The sequence below is a fragment of the Psittacula echo genome, assembly GCF_963264785.1.
Source record: "Psittacula echo genome assembly, chromosome: Z".
In the NCBI taxonomy this organism is placed as follows: domain Eukaryota; kingdom Metazoa; phylum Chordata; class Aves; order Psittaciformes; family Psittacidae; genus Psittacula; species Psittacula echo.
In genome coordinates, this window is record NC_137742.1 from 91,761,672 (window position 1) to 91,782,176 (window position 20,505).

At 38.2% G+C, this 20,505-nt stretch overlaps 1 protein-coding gene across 5 annotated transcripts; it reads left to right on the plus strand.

The window, feature by feature from the left end:
• Positions 1 to 1,431: 1,431 nt before the first annotated feature.
• Positions 1,432 to 19,245, plus strand: N4BP1 (NEDD4 binding protein 1). Of its 5 annotated transcripts, none has more exons than XR_013958695.1 (8): positions 1,432 to 1,777; positions 4,741 to 6,503; positions 10,039 to 10,169; positions 10,779 to 10,875; positions 12,578 to 12,685; positions 14,265 to 14,372; positions 14,553 to 14,665; positions 16,667 to 16,806. XR_013958695.1 is itself a non-coding variant. In XM_080637005.1 (7 exons), exons 1-7 carry the CDS (start codon positions 1,574 to 1,576, stop codon positions 17,001 to 17,003), a joined length of 2,748 nt encoding a protein of 915 aa, XP_080493131.1. In that variant the 5' UTR covers positions 1,432 to 1,573; the 3' UTR covers positions 17,004 to 19,245. The 5 variants fall into 5 exon arrangements, 3 of the variants coding, with proteins under 3 accessions (XP_080493131.1, XP_080493132.1, XP_080493133.1); XR_013958696.1 differs by having other exon boundaries at positions 14,553 to 16,299; positions 16,667 to 16,769; XM_080637005.1 differs by lacking the exon at positions 14,553 to 14,665 and having other exon boundaries at positions 16,667 to 19,245.
• Positions 19,246 to 20,505: the final 1,260 nt, after the last annotated feature.

Below are 20,505 nucleotides of genomic sequence, written 5' to 3' on the forward strand. Positions count from 1 at the left end.
TGCCTGTTGGGGTTTTTTTCCCTTCCCTTTTTAACTTTGTATTCTCTCCCCTTGTTATTTGCCTTATCATTATTATTAGTGGTAGTTGTAGTAGTCTTGTATTGTTTTAGTTATCTGACTGTTCTTATCTCAACCCATGGGGTTTACATTCTTTCAATTCTCCTTCTCATCCTGTCCGGAGCAGGGGTGGCTAAAAAGGGGAGTGAGCAGCTCTGTGGTTGTTACCAGCTGGGCTTAAACCACAACAATCAGGGGCTGTAGCAATAGGACATGGGGTGATGGGTTCAGATTTAAACCCATCACCAGGGGAAGCTCATGTTACATATAAGAAGCTGTTTATTGTGAGGGTGGTGAGGCACAGGAACAGGCTGCCCAGAGAAGTGGCAAATGCTCATCCCTGACAGTGTTCAAGGCCAGGTTGGACAGAGTCTTGAGCAACATGGTCTAACATGAAATGTCCCTGCTCATGGCAGGGGGTTGGAACTAAATGACCTTAAGGTCCTTTTCAACCCAAACTGTTCTGTGAACTGCAAACACTCATCTGGCTAAAAAGTTTCTAAACAGGGATATAAGTGCCTTTATAAAAATGATAATTCACATTTTTATATTAATCCTTTACTGGTGTAACATATAAGTAGATAAAATCAAGATGTGTATAAGATATATATATATTTGCACCACCATAAAATACTTGTCCTCCTTTAGGACACTATATTTAATGAACAGCTACTAAAAACTAACTTCGCAGTGATGCTAAAGAGATGAATAAAACAAGTGGGAATCCAATAGTCTAGGGGGAACTTGGAAGGAATTTACCTGGGTGTGGAATTGGAAGAGATGAAAGAAACTAAGACATTGATTCCTTTGTGTAACAGGTGGTCTGTATTGCCAACTCCAGGCCAACTCCAGGCATTCAAAAGTCTAGTGAAGTCTCAGAGCTACTTTTTAAGAACTAATCTGGTCTTTACTATCTCATTTTAAGACTTTTCTTTGATGGTTTTTTAGTAAAAAAAAAGTGTCCTCTTCATTTTCCGAGCTATCAGAACTAAGGATTTGGGGATGGAGGCACACTTCTATGCCCTGCTACCACGAGGGATAAACTACACCTTTTTTTTAAATGAAATTCGAGGCAGCTATACCAGAACATGGCTGTACTAACAGTACCTTAAAAACAGACCTCGTAGGCTGTGGAATCGAGTAAGAGGACAGACTCTTTCCAGCCGGGATGGGAAGAGCCGCTGAAGGAATCGCGCCTGGCGCTCTGGGCAACTCAAGGCCTCCTTTCAAGGCGCCGGGGACACGGCGGCAAACACCCGCCATTCCCCCGCGGCACTAGCGAGCGGCAGTAAAAGCAGGCGGCGAGCGGCTGTGTCGGAGGGTTGGTCTTACCCTGGCACAGCCCACCCGAGGGCGGAGCGTTGTGGCCGCCCTGACTAAAGATGGCTGCCCGGCTGTAGAAAGCTTCCGTCTGCTTCCTGACGCGATCGGATGACGTACACTGAGGGAGTCCGGGGGTTCCCCGTGTTGTTGTCGGGGGTCTCAGCGCTATGTCGGGTCTGAGCGGGCAGTGGTGATGGCGGCTCGGCGAGCAGCCCGCGGCTCCGAGCCGTGGCTGGACGAGTTCACTGTCCCTGCGGAGAAGAGCTGTCTCCTGGAGGGCAGCCGAGGCCGCATCGAGTGCTTGTTCGAGGTGCAGCTGGCCGTGCTCGGGGCGCAGGGAGACCGACGCATCTGGGTGCAGCTGGCGGGCGGCTGGAAGGCCGTGAGCGCCGCCAAGGTACGGGGGACTGGTGGGAAGCGGCGCGGGCCGCAGCCGCGAGGCCTCTGTCACCCGGGCGGGGAGCGGGGCCCTGTTTGCATATTGCTGTGTACGGGACCGGGAGAGAGAAATCGGTGCTTCACGGGGAAACAGAGCCCTGCCCTGGCAAACAGGCGTGTCTCGGGTGCCTGGGTGTCTCCGGTGGTGTTGACACAAGCTTGGAGAATAGAAACAATTCAGCTGAGAATTGCGAAGTTCATCGGTGGAGCACGGCCAGCGCGTCCTGAAATACCTCTGCAAAAGGGAGTTAAACACGTGCGGGAGCGGGCTACGTTGTGTTCTGAAGCGCGGTTAAAATGTATCCCTGTCCTTCCCAAAGTCGAGTAATTACTCTTGGTTGGGTGTTACCGCGTTTCACAGTTGCGTTTCAAACTTAACTTTGTGGCAGTTAGTAGCTTATTACCTACTTAACGCACTCGCTATCAGTTTAGCGGGGCTAGTATTTCCTAGTAGGAAAGTGCAGAAGTTTCTTGCTTCATCAGTCTGTTTCCTGGAGCAGATAGCTTTCTTTTTAACCAAAGACGTTAAAAGGGAGAGCGGTCTAGGCTCTGCGAGTCTCTGACTGACACTAGTTGCTGTAAAGTATCTTCACTTTAGAAGTTAGTTTGAGAGTTAGATTGGTAAATCTCTTGTACAACAAACTTCTTGGGGGAGGCTCAGCAGTAATGATGAAGTTATTATCACTTATAGTGGACTTGATAACTATGGCTGTTTGAATTGTGTGATAAGAAGAATGATGTGAGCACTGGCAAGGCTGGAGATAGCTTTCAAACCCCAAATCTCAATATGTGGACTTTTGTATCTGTTTAAGAACAGATATATGTTAGTGGAGATCCTTAGCATGTGTTTTGTGACTTAATCCATGGACTGGCCAGTCCACTTTCAAAAACTTGATTCCTCAACTATATAATGCATAAGACTTTTATAAGGAAAATACTATGAATATTTAGGGTCTTGACTTATTTGATTCTAAATTTACTCTAACCCAATTTGCTTGCATACTTGGCCTTAAGAGACTCCAGAAACTGTTGCAGGTAGCATAAACAGCTATTCATTCTTCTCCAGGCAGCTGCAGTACAACTTTTTTTTTTTCTTTTTTTCTCCAGAAAATTAAAGCCTGAAACAAATATCACAAGAATTCCATTTTCTAATTGCTGATTTTCCTAATAACATGCAAAATGTTTCCTACTCCAAATGCTTTGAAGGGTGTGGGAGACTTAACTCCCCTTACACCTAAAGCAGTTTTCAGACCCTACCTGGAGGGGTTATTGACCAGGCAATTGCACATCTTCAGCAATTGCACATCTTAATTGTCTTCCTTGAAAAGGTTTGGTGATAGCAATTTGTTGTAATTCATCACTCACAGGTGGTATATTCATTCTTCAGTGCTGCCTGGTGGGGGAAGTTCCCAGATTTAATATATCCTTTTTTCTAATTATATTGTTTTCTTGTTGATCTGCTAAAATGTCGTATGATGACTAAAACACAAAAAGTAATTCTATGGATTTTGTTGTAGAAACAGGTTGTGCTAATATGGCCTTGGAGGAGTTTGCCCTGATAATCAAGGGATGTAACTCAAGAGATGATACAAAATGGTCTTATGTTATTCATTACCTTGTATTGTTTTTCAGTTCCATTCAAAGGAGAACTTTTAGTTTCCAAGAGTGAAGGCAGAGAATAAAATTTGGTATACTTAGGAATCTATAAAACAATGACTACAGCTTAGAAACTAGTTTTACTGCATAAGAGTTTAAAACACAGAAAGAGACAGGTGAAAAATAATGCTACCTGGAAAAAGAAATAGTGCAGTATATTGACAGAGTTCTCAACTCTGACACATTTAAAACAAGGCAGTACATTGAGTTTTCTGGTGGTAACTTTTAGGTGGCAGAAATAACAGTGGGATATTTGTTTGGATTTTTGTTTGTTTGGTTTTGGTTTTTGATTTGGGTTTTTTTTGGGTTTGTTTTTTTTTTTTTTTTTGGGGGGGGGCGGGGGGTTGGAGTGGGTTAATCTATTAAAAACCTGAACTTCTAGGGCACAGACCCATCTGGAGCCTGGTGTTTTCTGCCATTTGTCAATATCATCTGGTTTTTCAAAATACTGAGTTTCAGAGCCTCAGCTTGCTGTGGAGCTTTTGGGGTGTGATGGTTTCCCCCTCTCCTCCCCTTCCCCCCGTGTTGTATGCCCATTGTAAGCAGGGAGTCTGGCAGTTGTAGTTTTAAAATCCAAATATTTTATTTGGTTAACTAAGGAATCTATCACAGTCCAGATAGTGTTTTTTGTCATTTATTTGAGGTTAGTTTTTTTTTTTTTCTCCCTGTAAGATATTTTTTAGTGGATCCTAGTGTGGCTACTAGTTATGTTGTGCCATGCCATAGGATCAATGTCCTTGATTGAGTAATAAGTATAGAATAAGTAACACATAATAACAACTAAAAAATGTAGGATGGCTACTGCTGTGATGAGCCTTTGGAAGTTTTCCTTTAGAAAGTGTTATTAGAAGTTCAGTTTTACAGACTAGTTAGTGTGAGGCATTTGTTCATGAAGCATATGTCCTCTGACCAAAGAATAGGGTTGAGAAAATAAACCTCTTTTGACTTGTCTTTTAAGCATTTGAGCTTCAACTTAAATATTCTTTTACTATCAGTTTCAAGTAAACTTATAAATAAACACTAGGATATTAAAGTTAGCCTTCTATAAGTTAGCCTTATATATATATATATAAATTATTTAAAAATAATTTCAGGTATCTTTTATCTCCATTATCTAGTTTACTGGCAGTATTTACTTTCTCAAATTTCTTGTGCCAAGTTGGCTTTATTTTCTAATGTACTTATCTATTTCTGACGTAACAAAAAACTAACTTGATATATCAGCTTGTCACAAATATTCACTCTACTGTCTTTTCGTCCTTCTAGGAGTACATTAAGGGACTCTGTGAACCTGAACTAGAAGAAAAAGAGTATTACCCAAAGGACATGCACTGCATCTTTGTTGGTGCACAAAGCCTGTTTCTCAACAGTCTTATTCAGGATACCTGTGCTGATATATCAGTGCTGGAAATAGGATTGCTCAGTATTAAAGGGGGTGCAGAAGCTGTTGTTATGGCTCAGAGTCATATTCAGCAGTTTGTGAACCTTTTTGAGAGTAATGAAATCTTATTAAGCGACAATGAGTCGGAGATTAAGAAGCAATTCAGACAATTTGTGGAAGCACATGCAGATAAATACACAATGGATTTACTGATTTTGCCTAGCTCACTAAAAAGAGAGCTCCTAGCTCTCACACAAGCTGAATGCTGTGAAGTACAGAGCAGTATCATAGATCTGACAGGTTCTGAAAGCCCGACAGAGCTTTTACATAACGAAGCCCCCAAAGTAATAGCTACAAACAGAGATGGAAGAACAGGTGGTGAGGAAGAAAGAAACAATGCTGGGACACCTATAACTGAACTTACAAAGCAAATGGACGTCGTGTTTTCTGATGCTCCTGGAACAAGTTTTGTTCCCATAAATGTGCCTGTGTTAGAGACAGTAGTGCCTAAAGAAAGGCAGTCATGTAAAAGAAGATCTTCTTATGATGAGGAAAGGCTTCCTAAAAAGCAGTTCTCTTCAGAAAATGATCAGGAAGTCAAATTTTCACACAGTAATCATTCAGATAGTGAAGCAGTTATTGATCTGCTTTCAGATAGCTGCAGTGAAAGCAGATCAAATGATTCCAGTTATCACGTTAAAGTAGGTGACGAAATCAGTGAGGAAATGGAATATAGAATTCTTGTGAACTTTTTCAGAACAATGGGATATTGCCAGAATATTGTAGAAAAAGTCATTGGTATCCTAGGGCAATCTGTGGAACCATTAACATTGTTAGAAGAAATTGAAAAGGAAAATGCAAAATCTCAAAAAGAACACAAAGAATCATCTCCAATGCCTAAAACTGACAACCCCTCTTTAGGAAGTAATGCAAATAACTCACAAAATCTAGTAGACAAAAGCAATAAAAATCCACTTAAATCCAGTCATACTTCAAGGGAGACAAAAAATGAGTATCACAAAATAAGAAATCCACCAAGCATGCAAGCTGATGCAGAAAATGAAATGCATATGTTGGTCTGTAAACCTGTTGCTCCTTCCAATAAAAATTCAGCTATGTGCTATAAAAAAGGAGACATTTATTGCCAGGGTAAGAATTACAGTTTGAAATCAAGTAATACAGAAACTGATGGTGGTGTAACTTTTGGGGCTATACAAGCTGGAGTTCTAAAAGATGTTGATTTTGTAGCCAGAGGGAGCTCAGATGTGCAGTGTACCTTGACTAAGACTAAAACTGCAGTTCAGCAAAGCACTGCAGGGCCCTCAGCTGTACAGAATAGTCATCCTGGTTCTGAGGACCAATTAGGACACTGCAGCTCTTCTCAACGGAGATCTCCTAACCAACGCCGTTCCCAAACCTCAAACTCAGAAAATCCTGTCTCAGACCAGGTATTGTCTTCACAAATGCATCCTTCAAATCCTGATAGAGAGACAGTGGGACCACAAAGACATCATCCTGATCCTTCTGTTACTGGAGTTCAGAGATTTTTGGATTCTCTGAAAAAGCCATACAGACTGGAACTGAAAAATGAACCTGGGAAACCATATTTAAAACATATCATTATTGATGGAAGCAATGTTGCAATCACGTAAGTATTGTTCTGTTCTCTTCAGCTATCTCTATTAAAATTTCAACAAACTTTCAAATGAAATGGGAACTAAGGTTGCTGTGACATGTGTAAACCTTTTGCTAGCTAGCTTTTTGGTGACCAACAGCCCATGTTCACAGCAAGGTTTTCAGCTACTGGTAATGGCTGCAATGGTAAGTTACAGTAAGGCTTGATAATGAAAAATTACATGAGTGTGCTGTAGCCATTTTAATTTCCAGTGCATAGCAATTTTGATAGCTTTTACTCTCTTTTTGTGATAGTGTCTGTTTTTATAACTGACTTATTTGGAGTTGTTATTCCTTCTTGAGATACTGTACATAGAAGGAAATTCAGAGTTCTTTTAGCCGGTGCACTTCAGTGCACAAAACCAGCTAGACCAGTGCCATTGTAGGATATTCTATTATGAAACAATTCTTGTAAAATTTACTTTTGGTTTAAAAAAGAATGCGTAGTCTGGAGATGAACAAATACAATAACTGGTTAAAATAGATCCTTGAGTTTGACTTAAAAATTGGTTGGTAATTGCAATACTCTGGAAAATATTTTCTGTAAAGCCTTTTAGGCTTAGCTTTCCTACTCTAATAAAAAATTGCAAGTTTATGAAAAAGAAGTAGCTCAGATTTATTAAACCCAAATACTGAAATAATCTGAAAAAAATGGAATGGACAAAGAAAACTAAAACTATATACGCTTTGGAGGTAGGCAAGATCCTATTTGATAACAACATGTTTCCAAATGAAAAGTAAATTAATTCTACAGCCTTGCTTACTAGGCACTGGTCAAATTTGAAGCCTGATTTGTGTCACTTCAAAGCAACCTGGTTTGAACTATTAGTGCTTCAGCTCCATAGAGCACTTCAGTTGGAATTTAATTTCAGTGAGCTCTGCTCTGTTGCGAGCAATTTTGTGCATCAAACTTAATTTGCTTTGCATGCATCTAACATGCATCTAACAAAGAAGTTGAGTTACCATCAGTGATTCTGGTTTTTTACTTCTGCTCTTAGCATCTTGTAATTTTGAAGTGGAGGTTCTTATAGTAGTAACGTATTTTTCCTTTAACAACATTACACGTCAGTGCTTGGGTCCTGTTACTTTTTGCAAATGTAGGCATGCAACAAAAATATTCCATTCCCCTCAGTAAAACTTGCAGAATAGGGAACCCTGTGTATGTGTGCACACACCTCATTGCCTATTCATCATAATACCTGAAAGAATGTATGCAAAAGAGTAGAAAATTACAGAGCTGTTGGATAATTGTAGCAGATTGGCTGACAAAGCATCATGCAAACAAACTCTATAAAGTGGGTACTGTTAATACTGAAAAGATCATTTACTCTGAAAAGATCACTGCATGATGCAAGGATTTTCCATTATTGTAAATGCCTTCTAATTCCTTTTTCTGTTTTCATGTTTCTACTGCAGACAGCTTTGGAAAGTGTTGCAAATTACAATTTTCTCCTTTTTAAAAGTTGTGACTAACTGGAATATCAAAAATCAGTTAAAGTAATTTGAAAAATTTGTGCTTTACTTGGTTCATTTTAACATTCGTCTCATCAAAACTGTCCTTGAATTGATTGTTATTCTTTAGTCAGGAAGAGATGTGGATTTGTTCTTTTTATGCTAAGTAATTTTGGCAAGCACTTGGGTCAAAATGTTTATTCAGTGTTTGCTATGGGGCTTTTCTGTAGTTTTGGAATATGAGAGTGAGCAATGACAAGTACCATATTTCTTCTAATGAGGAAGTGGTAATTTTTAAATGGACTGTCTGCTCCACTTGTCAATACTAATGAGTAAACTTACTATGAGAACTTGCTATATAAGATTTCTTCAGTGCATTCTGAGTTCCAATGCTGAATGTGCATAAACCCATATTAGTTTTCATTTTGAAACCATGCTGCCAAAAACCAAAACAGTACTTTAAGCAAAATAGTAATTCTGAGAGGTCACCTGTATCCCTGGACAAAGTGGGAAAAGATGAGACTGTTTAAGTGTTTCTTAAACATTTAACTATTTTAAAATACGGGTTTTAATCTTGAAGATTGGAAGCCCTGAAAAGCTTTGTATTGGCTGTATTAACTTACTATTTAGCTGGAACTAACTTTTGAATAGGACAATTTCTACAACCATTGATCCCATGAATTCTGTCAGATGCTCTTTGGCTGAGTCAAACCTATATGACTGCTTAAGATATATGTATCATACGCCATCTACTTTGTACTGTTAGATGAAAGATGCTTCCCAAAGAACAGGCTTAAATCTTGTTTAGGAGAACAAAATAAACTTTTCCATGGGGAAGAAAAAAAAGTATAACGTTATGCACTATAACAAAGTAGTGTTGAAGCCAGATCTAGAATGAATTTAATGTTTCAGACAGTTGGCAGCTGGTACAGTTTTGCAGAAGTAACTGTGTAAACACAGATCTACACATGCATGTACGCACAGTTGTGTTGGGGGGGGGAATCATAGAATCATAGAATAGTTAGGGTTGCAAAGGACCTTAAGATCATCTAGTTCCAATGCCCCTGTCATGGGCAGGGACACCTCACACTAAACCATGCCACTCAAGGCTCTGTCCAGACTGGCCTTGAACACCGCCAGGGATGGAGCATTCACAGCTTCCCTGGGCAACCCATTCCAGTGCCTCACCACCCTTACAGTAAAGAGCTTCTTCCTTATATCAAATCTAAACTTCCCCTGTTTAAGTCTGAACCCGTTACCCCTTGTCCTATCACTACAGTCCCTAATGAAGAGTCCATCCCCAGCATCCTTACAGGCCCCCTTCAGATACGGGAAGACTGCTATGAGGTCTCCACGCAGCTTTCTCTTCTCCAGGCTGAACAGCCCCAACTTTCTCAGACTATCTTCATACGGGAGGTGCTCGTGTCCCCTGATCATCCTCGTGGCCCTCCTCTGGACTTGTTCCAACAGTTCCATGTCCTTTTTATGTTGAGGACACCAGAACTGCACACAATACTCCAAGGGGGGTCTCACGAGAGCAGAGTAGAGGGGCAGGATCACCTCCTTCGACCTGTTGGTCACGCTCCTTTTGATGCAGCCCAGGATACAGTTGGCTTTGTGGGCTGCGAGCGCACACTGCAGCCAGCTCATGTTCATTTTCTCATCGACCAGCACCCCCAAGTCCTTTTCTGCAGGGCTGCTCTGAATGGATGTATGCTTCTAGTTTCAGTACCAGCTAATACCTTGAAATTCCTAAATGATTTTTTAAAAATAAACCAGTTTCTGCTTACTCTAAATATTGTTGTGAGTGTGAAACTGAGGCTGAGCTATGGAGTTGTGAAGTGATGTTTCTGTTCTCCTCTTTTGCTGAAATCTTTTCCATTTATAAGATTCTTCATCTATAGCATCGATCTACCTTTTTTTTTTTTTTTTTTTTTCCTGGCAAGACCACATGTGTAACTGCCAGCTTCACTTGGCAAGATTTAGTTCCTTTTTCTTTGTGTTTATGGTAGTAAAACTGGTGAATTTCATCTCCTTTCTCTTTCTTTTACTCCCAGTCATGGTCTAAGGAAATTCTTCTCCTGTAGAGGAATTGCAATAGCTGTTGACTACTTTTGGAAACGTGGACACAGAAATATTACTGTTTTTGTTCCACAATGGAGAACAAGGCGTGATCCTAACATTACAGGTGAGGGAAATAGTTTCCTAATGTTTTCTTTATTAAGTTACTGTCCTGGGTTCAGCAGTAGCAGTCATTTTTCTGCTTCTTAGTAGCTGGTGCAGTGCTGTGTTTTTGACTTTCAGCCTGGAAACAACACTGATAACACTGATGTTTTTAGTTGTGGCTAAGTAATGCTTACTTTGACCAAGTACTTTTTCAGTCTCATGCTTTGCCAGGGAGGAGGGGAAGCCAGGAGGAAGCAGAGACAAGGACACCTTACCCAAACTAACCAAAGGGGTATTCCATACCACAGCATGTCAGTCTGGCTGCTTAGCATCAGTAATTGTGTTTCTATATACGGTATGAGACACCCTCTGAAATGCTGTTTAGGATAACTGATGTGTGATCAGTGGAGGCCTTTTTGTTTGGTTTTGGTCTTGTTTGCTCTTTAATTTCTAGTTTCAACTTCCTCCCAGTTTTCATGATATTAGCAATCTTCAGTTATGAATGTCATTTCTGTTAACAGATACAAAAATAGCCTATCTTCTCTGGTAACTATACCTCACACAAATTGTTGAATAAATAGCCTACAAGAAGACTTTTTTTTTAAGAACAGTTTTGTTCATGTTTTAACAGAGCAGGATTTCTTAACAGAGCTCCAGGATGTTGGAATATTATCTTTAACCCCTGCAAGGGTGGTTTTAGGAGCAAGAATTGCTGCTCATGATGACAGGTATGGAATATATACAGTCTTTTTAAACATCTGTCTAACAGGTATATAAACTTCGTACTTCATGAGTGGTTGTATTAGCTAATTCTTTGACCTATCTAGACAGAGAGCTATGCCTTCAACGTAAGACTAACCTCTACATTTGTGTTATTTTACTGTCCAAAGAAACATTTCTTATTTAAAAATAAATATATGCACACAGAAAATAAATATATTTATGTACACAGAGATAAATCATGTACAGAGAAATTAGTGGAAAATGGCACATTTTCATGGTAATTTTAACCATTAAAAAAAAAAAAAAAAAAAAAAAAAAAAAAACACAAAACAAAAACAAAACCCCAAAGATCTATTTCAAATATCACCATTTGCATTGAGTAAAAAATTAAGTCTTATAGTAACGTTTTTCTGCATTCCTTATTAGTCTGTTGGAATTATCTTTTATGTTTTGGGAACACTAGCGTAAGTGAGCTACTAATAAGGTACAGTTTTGTTCAATTTTCTTTCTTGATGCCATCGTGGCTTACAGATATCGGTGTGTACTTGAGCGCTGTATTTGTAACAATGTGTAGGCTACCCAAGCTAACCTGAGCACCTAAGTTCAACTTCAAAATATGGGAATCATCTTTCAGTACAGTAAGATTCAGGGGCTTCTTGTTGGGCATTGGAGGGGTTTCCAAGTGCTTATACTGCTGTTGTCAGACTTTCCCAGTCCTGAGGTATGGCTGAAAGCACATGCTGCTTAAGTTTATTCTTACAAATAATCATTCATACTTTATTTTTCTGGCTATAAAATTGTCACATTTTTGTATCATGGGCATGCCTAGTTTTGTTAGATTGTGCAGTCATGCACCTGATTGCAAAACTTAATATGCAAAAGATAAGTGCACTCTATATATCTTCCTTGTTAAAATATGGTAACTGTGGTGTCTTAAATAATAATGTTATAGCAAAAAAAAAAAAAATACAAGGCAGCCAAACTGGAGTTGTTTACACACTCATGCTTTAAATACACCCATCATTTTGTATAAAAATGCTATTTAGGTGCAGTAGTATTGTGCTAACATATTTGCACAAAAGTGTACACTTTTCTTTAAAGGACACCATCTCTTTGCTAAAATAGTTTCAATGGCAAAAAGCTTGTTTTCAGATAGGTAAAAAAAAAAAAATGTAATAAATCTGTAGTTTCCTTTTGTCATAATTTAACAACAAAATAGTAACCACACTCTTCGTTAACAAGTGTTGACAGAGCAAACAACTGACATGCAGAAAATGGATGTCAATGTTGACCAAAATAGTATATGGAAACAAGTATATGTTGAAATGTGTAATAAATACTGTACTCTTTGTAAAGCAAACTTTTGTACTGTTTGTAAAGCAAACCATTTACCTCTACAAATATTTAGAATCTGATGGATTTGAGGGCATTATGCTTGTGGTTGTCTTTTTTTTTTTTTTTTTTTTTTTTTTGGTGAGGTATAAAAAAAGCCTCCCATGAAGACTCTGCTGCACTAAATAAATGCATGCCACCTAAAATGCTTATAGTTATATGATGGGTCAAAGCAGCATCATTTTCTAGTAATCAGAGTGCTTGTTTTCGTGCAAGGAGATTACTCTTTGATGGTAAAATGCTTAGTTTCCAAAATCTGTAGACAATTTTCAGCAAAGCAGACTTTCTTAACTGTCTTTGAAAAAAATCTTACAGGTTTTTATTACACCTTGCTGATAAAACTGGAGGTGTTATTGTGACTAATGATAACTTCAGAGAATTTGTGACAGAATCAATTGCCTGGAGAGAAATTATTCAAAGAAGGTAATTACTCCATTTCTATGAAAGCATAAAAGGATGTCTGTCCTTACAATTGTAGGCACTCTACCTTCATGTGGGATTTTTATTTTAATTAATCTGGCATGCAATTCTGGTACAGCTCTAAAAAGTACTCTGTGCTTTACCACTTTGATTCATGGCCTTATGATAGTGTGTTGAGTAGTCTAATATCCCTGTTATATATTCTCTAATGTGCATCTGTTAATTGCTCACATAAATAGGAGCTTGGTTTAGAAGCTAAGATATGTCAATTTGGAAGTTCAGTATTAAATCCTGGTAGAGTACATGCTTTGCAGTCTATTCTCACAGGCTTTCTTGTTTTAAGTATCATTTCTTGAAGGAGACATGATATCTGATGCTCACATACAGCATTGCTTTTAAGGTCTCAGAATCAATCACTCATTACTGTAGTACAACAAATTGGCATAGCTAAAGAAAATAATGAACACTTGGAATATTCCTATTGCCATTTCTCTGCAATTGTTGAGTGTTCTTTGGGTTTAGATGAATTCAATTACCTATCAAATTATCCCTGCTTGAGCTTATGGATTCTCAGTCAATTAGTTTCTCCTGTTCAGGTGGTTTCTTTTTGTTCACTTGGTTGTTTTGCTTTTTTCTCCTCCAGCTAAATCAGGTCATTTTATTATTATTAAGGTATGACCTTCTGTTGCCCACTAATCCCTCAGTCTCCATGACATTTTCTGAGGATACATCTGCTGCAGTGAGTGGGATGTGTATAGGTCAAATGAAATGAATAAAACCTGCCATGGGTTCTTCACAATATAGCTGTGAGAATGTGGAATTCATGTTGACTAATCATGTAGATATTTGCACGATTTATCGAGTGAGTTCTACCCAAGTCAGGCTTTGTTCTACGGAACTTTAGCAACAATTGTTAGCATGCCATTCTGGGTCTGTGATTTTTTTTTTTTATTTTTTTTTTTTTTTTTTTTTTTTTTTTTTTAAGAGCTTGTGTTAGCATCTTCTATTAGTTTCACTTCTGGGAAAATTCCACTATAGCAAACTTTCTCCTTGCAGACAAATTTTAGTTGAACTGGTTTTCTTCAATGCAGAACTCCCAAGATGATTCCAGAAAAAGAGCTGCTTTGTGTCATATCTGTAAACGGCTAATGCTGTGTTTGCTAGTTGTGTGACTTTCTAATAACATGCTTTTTAGCTACATGGTTGAAGGCCCTTACAAGTAAGGAGAGTTTGAACCACCAGAAAAGTTTCTGAAATTGCCAAGAAAATTCCCTTCTGGTTTTGTCATAAAAAGTTGCAGTCATTCAACACTGGCTGTCAAGGGGAAAAAAAATAAATAAATAAAAAAGCAAAGCTTAGTTTTCTGCAGTGCCATGGGAACAGATCACAGAAGCTTCCAAGCTCCAATTAAATTGACAGTAAATACTGGTTGTATCTGAAATGGATTACTAGTTAAGCTTCAGTGACTCCTGATGTGGTGTAGTGTATCTGCTATAAGACAGCTTATCCTGTGCTACAAAGGTGAAGGTAATAAAGATGTAATGCATTGTTATTAAATGTTATTGAAAGAAATATCTTGCAGGCTGCTCCAGTACACTTTTGCTGGTGACATATTTATGGTTCCTGATGATCCTTTGGGAAGAAATGGACCTAGATTAGATGACTTCCTTCAAAATGAAGACTTTTCTAGGTATAAGCACTACTTTCACTTTTCTTTGATACAGTTATGATTTCATATTGGAATAAACTGTTTTTCTGGTTCACTTGAACACCTCTTCAGATCTGTATTAGTAAATATATAGTGAAATTAGGCAAGAATACTGTAGGTTGCAGTAGCTTTAACAAAAACATGATCTTTCTGTTTCTTAAGCCTGTTCAGAAACTGCTGGTGACATTTGCATCTAATCAAGATCTCTCTCAGCGCTAAGATAAGTAAAGCAATAACCTCCTCTGAGATTCAATTGTGACGGCTGTCATACAAAGGTGATCCAAACTATGTTAACATCACACAAAGCTACCAGTGGTTTGGGTATGGTGGTAGCCTGGTATCCTGTTACTTATGGTGATGTTATTTAAAACACCTTGGTTTATCACTTATTCATAGTGGGACAATAGGTGCTACAAAAGAAACTCTACACTCAGTCATGGGAGAGGCATTTCTCTTCTCACTTGAGGTGTGAAATTGTACTGTTAATAAAACAATTTTTGAGGGGCATTGTTATTAAATCTTTCTTTGTTAGTATTTTTAAATATTAATAAATATGTAGCTCCTGTATGATTATTGTACTTTTAAAATGTTCATATATTCCAAGTACGAATTTGCTTTACATTAGCCATCAAGATGTGAGAATGGGTTTGCTCTTTTGTGTGAGAAAATGACCTGCTCTTTGCTTTTCTTTCACCACTTCAAGAATTATAAATGCTAATGGTAGTGAGTATTCAGAGATCTTTTAGAAACAACTGAGGTAATTAAAAATCAGTAATAAAAAAGACAAGTTATACTTAGCTAATTGTTTGTGTAAACCTTTATCTCAGCTATTGGAAACAACAGAGGGAAGTAAGAAGTATATACCAGAAGGTCACAGGTTGATCTGAAAATAACCATGTTTAATGTTGACATGAAAGAAGCTAGTGTAGTTCTAGAACTCCAGTAGGAAATGCTAAGAAAGTAATATAACACTTATTGTAAGTACATATGTAAGTACATTATGCATAATTACAAATAATATGTAAATATAATATATTTTGTTGGGATAGAAGGTCTCTAATATAAAGTCCTTAGAAGATGTCATTTGGAACATTGTGTTTTAGCTGCCTAAAACACAATTCTGTGTCTGAAAAATGTGAAAGCAGTACGATTTGATAGGTGACTATGCTGACTGTAGAAATGGAAAGAGATTCTTCTGAGAAGACTGTAGCAGAGCTTAGGTTCTGATCAGTAAACTTGGAACTGGAAGTAGGCTTTGATTTTGGAGTGGTGGGGTTTTTTGGTTTTTGGGCTTTGGGTTTTTTTAAGGGGAATGGGTTGTTTGTTTAGGGTTTTTTTTTTATTTATTTATTTATATTGATGTTTTTGACAGAGGAAAGATGCCAGTGTAAAGGGTTAATTTTGTTCCTTCCCTGAAACTTTTCTACTTGAATTAAATAATGCAGAAAGCATAAATGGCACCAGGAACAAGATCAGAAACTAGAAGGGTCTTGAGCAATTAAGATAGCCTTGCCATATTGAGTAATGAGGGATGTCCTAACCTGAATGTTTTTAAAATAGAGGTCTGTAATTTAGATACCATTTCTCTTGGTGGTAGGAAACTAGACTGCAACATGAGTTCCAGTTTCTTTGTTTTCTTTGTTACCTGGTGGCATCTGAAGTAGACTTGGCCCTGAATTCTGTAGTGCTAGCAGTTTTTGAGTAGCAACAGCTTTTCAAAGTCTGACATGAAATCTCAATAATTAAGGAAGAATATTCAGACCTTGACACTGATGAAAATCTTCATTGCCCCATTTAATATATCATTCCAGGGAAAACAACACCTCGGTCTAAAAGTGAGCACAGCTCAGTCATGAGTAAAAGTAGATGAGGAATAGTCTTACGGAGCATCTGGAAGCCTCTTTGGTCTGTCAGTATTTTCACATGCTCTGAGTCATGTGTGTGTTCAATGTGTCTTTTTATCCATTTGGTTCAATAACACTGATGTTGATTCTTCCATAAAATAAGCTTTGACTGTTGCTGTTTTCTGTCAAGTACTTGCGATTTATTGTAACTAGTCTGAGATGATGTTTATGTTATTTAGTCATACCAGATTCAAATTGAAAACTGTTATACCTACTGTTTTATTTCACTTTGAAAAAATACTTATTACTTGATTCCAATCCATAACTAGCTGAGCAGCACTGAAGTAGAGGGGTTATACTCATTTTTCTTTTCTGTGTTTTTACAGAGACCGCTAACATCTCCTTAATCAGAATTTTTGTTTTGTTCCATAGAGATTTCCAATCAGCACCAAGAGTTTTCCAGAGCAGTAGACAATACTCTCCTGAGACACCTTTCTTCACACCAGTCCCCAGACCAGCCAGTAGTAGTCAACAACCTAAAAACAGAGTACATGGTGATCGTGCATCAGCACTGCTTCCATGGGAAGCAAACACAGAGGCCTGCTTAGCCATTCCACCACAGAGATCTGACTCAGAAACAGCACGTCTAAGAGAAGCCCTGATAAAAATTTTTCCTGATCATGAGCAGAGACAGAAGATTGATCAAATACTAGCTGATCATCCATTCATGAGAGATCTTAATGCACTGTCTGCTATGGTGCTTGACTGAATAGTATACAGGGGTTTATATCACAACTCATTTGACTAACTTTGAATATCGATGCGGAGAACAATGTTGCTCAATTAATGTTACTTTGTGAATATTCAAAACCTAATTTTATTTGTATAAACAAAGCTATTTGTGTATGTTCTGTTGCTAATAGATACCAGTTTTTGATAAATTAAAACCTGCTGCTACTACAAATTTGTAGGCATATTTTCTAGGAAAAAAAAAAAAAAAAAACCCAAACCAAATCTGCTTCACATAAATTGCTTATTAAAGCAGCAGCAGTTCTAAAGAACTGTTGCCACTTTAAATAGTGTGTTGGCATTTTTTAAAAAACCCTTTCCTCAGAAGGGGAAAGTCATGCCAGAGGTTTAAAAGTGACTCTTACAGCCTTAGATATATTTTCCAGGTGCACACATAACAGACCTAAACATAAGTCATGCACCTGTCAGGTATCATTGTTGGTGTTTGTATCTAGAGTATAGATATTCTTAGAAAGCAAATGCTCTGTAGTACCTCCTTCACCTATGAACTTGGAAATATTTTGCCATAGAAATAAAACAGACCTTCTTATTACTTTCAGATGTGAAAACTTTTACATAATGTATATATGAACCTGCTTTCCTTAAGCCTGCATCGTGGATTTTGAAAATAGGCTTTACTCCTAATGATCTGTAGATGGCAGTTTGAAGATGACTGCGTGGGAGCAGAGGGTGTTCGGTGTATTGCTTATGTTCTATCACAAGGTGGCGTAATGCATCGCTTGGTTTGTAATGATCAACAGACAGGCTTTTGCATTCTGAAATGCTTGTACTTGTATACAGGAAGATTAAATGCAAGACAGATAACAAAAGTGTTATGGATAAAATTGTGTATTACATGAATAACTTGTACTAAGCAGCCTTCTGATACTGTGGGTAGCTAAGAAGCTTTGTGTATGTGGATAAAATCTTAGTCTCCATGGAATGAAAATCAAGAAACTCTATTTGCCTTTTGTCCTGGGTTCAACTGTAGCAGTCATTTTTTTTCTCCTTAGACACCTTTTTATCCAGGTTGAGAGGTACTATACTTCCTAGGAGAAGGAAGGTTTCAGTTAGAAAATGTAAATTCACAGCCCTCATCAACAGAAAATACTTGTAATACTTTAAAAGATCTGATATGTATATTAGCTTTTAAGTTGGAAATTCTGGTGATCGTCAGTGCTTTTTCAGAGTAACTTTAGTATCTGTAGCAATCTGCACTGTTGCCTGTTTGTCTTTGCCCTGTCCTAAATCTAAATGCTGCAACAAGCTAGTAACAGAATGTGCTGCTGTTTACGTAGAAATGGCACACTGTCTAGTGCAGAACTGATGCACTCCAGTTAACAGTCAGCTCCACCCCTTTAAGTCTGTTCTGGGATCTATCACATAGGTAAGGTGGAAAAAAAGGGAACATAATTTATGAAAGCTGACCAATAGGACCACTTTCAGGAGCAGGAGCAGTCAAAATTACTGTGTCTCTACATGCTGAAGTCTGTTATACCTTTCTTTTAAATGTTTTCTTGTGCTAAGTGTTCACATTAGTAAAATCAAATTAGACTGCAAACACAATCTGGGCTGCAGAGCCCATGTTCAACTGCTGACATACAGAGCTTTACTCTAAAGCGTAAGTGTAGAAGCTTTCTGTCTGGTTCCTTGGGTTCTGAAATCACTCTTTGGTTAAATGCAAGAAAGCTAAAATATACTGAGGAAATGAGGGTGTTGAAAGTTTGTCTTCACCTGTGGCCCTTTCACATTTATTGTGAAGTCAGAAACAGAAGACAAAGTCTTGCTTGTCCCTCACCGACAGCAAAGGGAAAGATGATTGCAGCAAGAGCAAAGGACGAGTTATTACAGCATCTCAAAAATGCAAGTAATGATGAAGAAAGACTTTTAATGTATTTCTTCATCCAAATAGACTTTTGTCTATGCCTACAGGGGCAGCAAGAGATAACTACCATCATGATTACTATAATGATGTGTGGGAAGACCTGGTGAAGTATGGAAATTTGTCACCTGTTAGCAGTGGATTAGGAAACTGTATTAATACTCGTAAATGTGCTGTTTGCTTCTATACTAAACATCTAATTTGAAAGGAATTAAAGAAAGTAGTGTCAAGTATTCAGCAGAATAGTAGAATCATAGAATATTTAGGGTTAGAAAGGACCTTAAGATCATCAAGTTCCAACCCCCCTGCCATGGGCAGGGGCACCTCACACTAAACCATGTCACCCAAGGCTCTGTCCATCCTGGCCTTGAATACTGCAAGGGATGGAGCATTCACAACCTCCCTGGGCAACCCATTCCAGTGCCTCACCACCCTCTCAGTAAAGAATTTCTTCCTTATATCCAATCTAAACTTCCCCTGTTTAAGTTTGAACCCGTTACCCCTTGTCCTGTCACTGCAGTCCCTGGTGAAGAGCCCCTCCCCCGCATCCTTATAGGCCCCCTTCAGATACTGGAAGGCTGCTATGAGGTCTCCGTGCAGCTTCTTTTCTTCAGGCTGAACAGCCCCAACTTTCTCAGCCTGTCTTCTTATGGGAGGTGCTTCAGCCCCCTGATAGTAGCTGATAGCTTTTGCATGGCAGTAAATCTAGCTGGGAATAATAGCTATCAAAAATCTGTAATCGTATCACTTTTTACCAGATAGAGAACAGACCTGACAAATTGATTTTGATAGCAGAAACTTAGTGCTGGATGTTAAAGCAAGCTGTCACAGCTAAAGTTCATGTAAAATGGTACCAAGCGAGGCCAAAGTTTCTTTATTTTCTATTTTTCTCTTTTTTTTAGGTTATATTGTCACTTCAGCTTTGCGTTTTAATCACTGCATTCTGTTAACAGGGAAGATCACAAACATAACCAGTGTTGTCTGAATTTTCCTTGGGAGATGGGTGTGAAGCTCTTGTAGTGCTATACCATGTGATGGGGAAACACCCAGGGTTGCATTTCAGCTGCACTTAGAACAAAACCATCAGTGTATTTCCATTTTAGTTTTGTTTTGTTCTTAATTCCCTAGTAGTCTACTTAGTGTGGCTCTTCCAGTGTACAACAGAACTAGCACTACACGAAACAGCAACCAAGAAAGCTTTCTTTGCACCCAATAGAACAAGGTTTGGTTGGATTTTTTTTTTTTTTTTTTTTAATGGCAAAGAAAATAAGATGGGTTTTTTTATACAAGAAAGTTGGACTGAGATTCTCCTTTATCAACTGCACAAAGTGCTCAGAGTGAAATGTCATAGGAAAAGGTCAAATCTAAGTCTGAATGTAGCCAGAACATTCCTGGTCCCTAGAATAAACTACTTTCTTGTGATATGGTATATATCACTAATGCAACTTTCAATTTCTCAGTATTATGGGAATATGAAGGACTATTCCTTTGATCTTTCACAGAACTTCTCTCTTGTGTAGGAGAAGATATTTATAATTCCAGGTAGATAAAGCTATTTTTACCTAGACAGAAAAGTCCTGGTTTTACCTGTGATATTAAA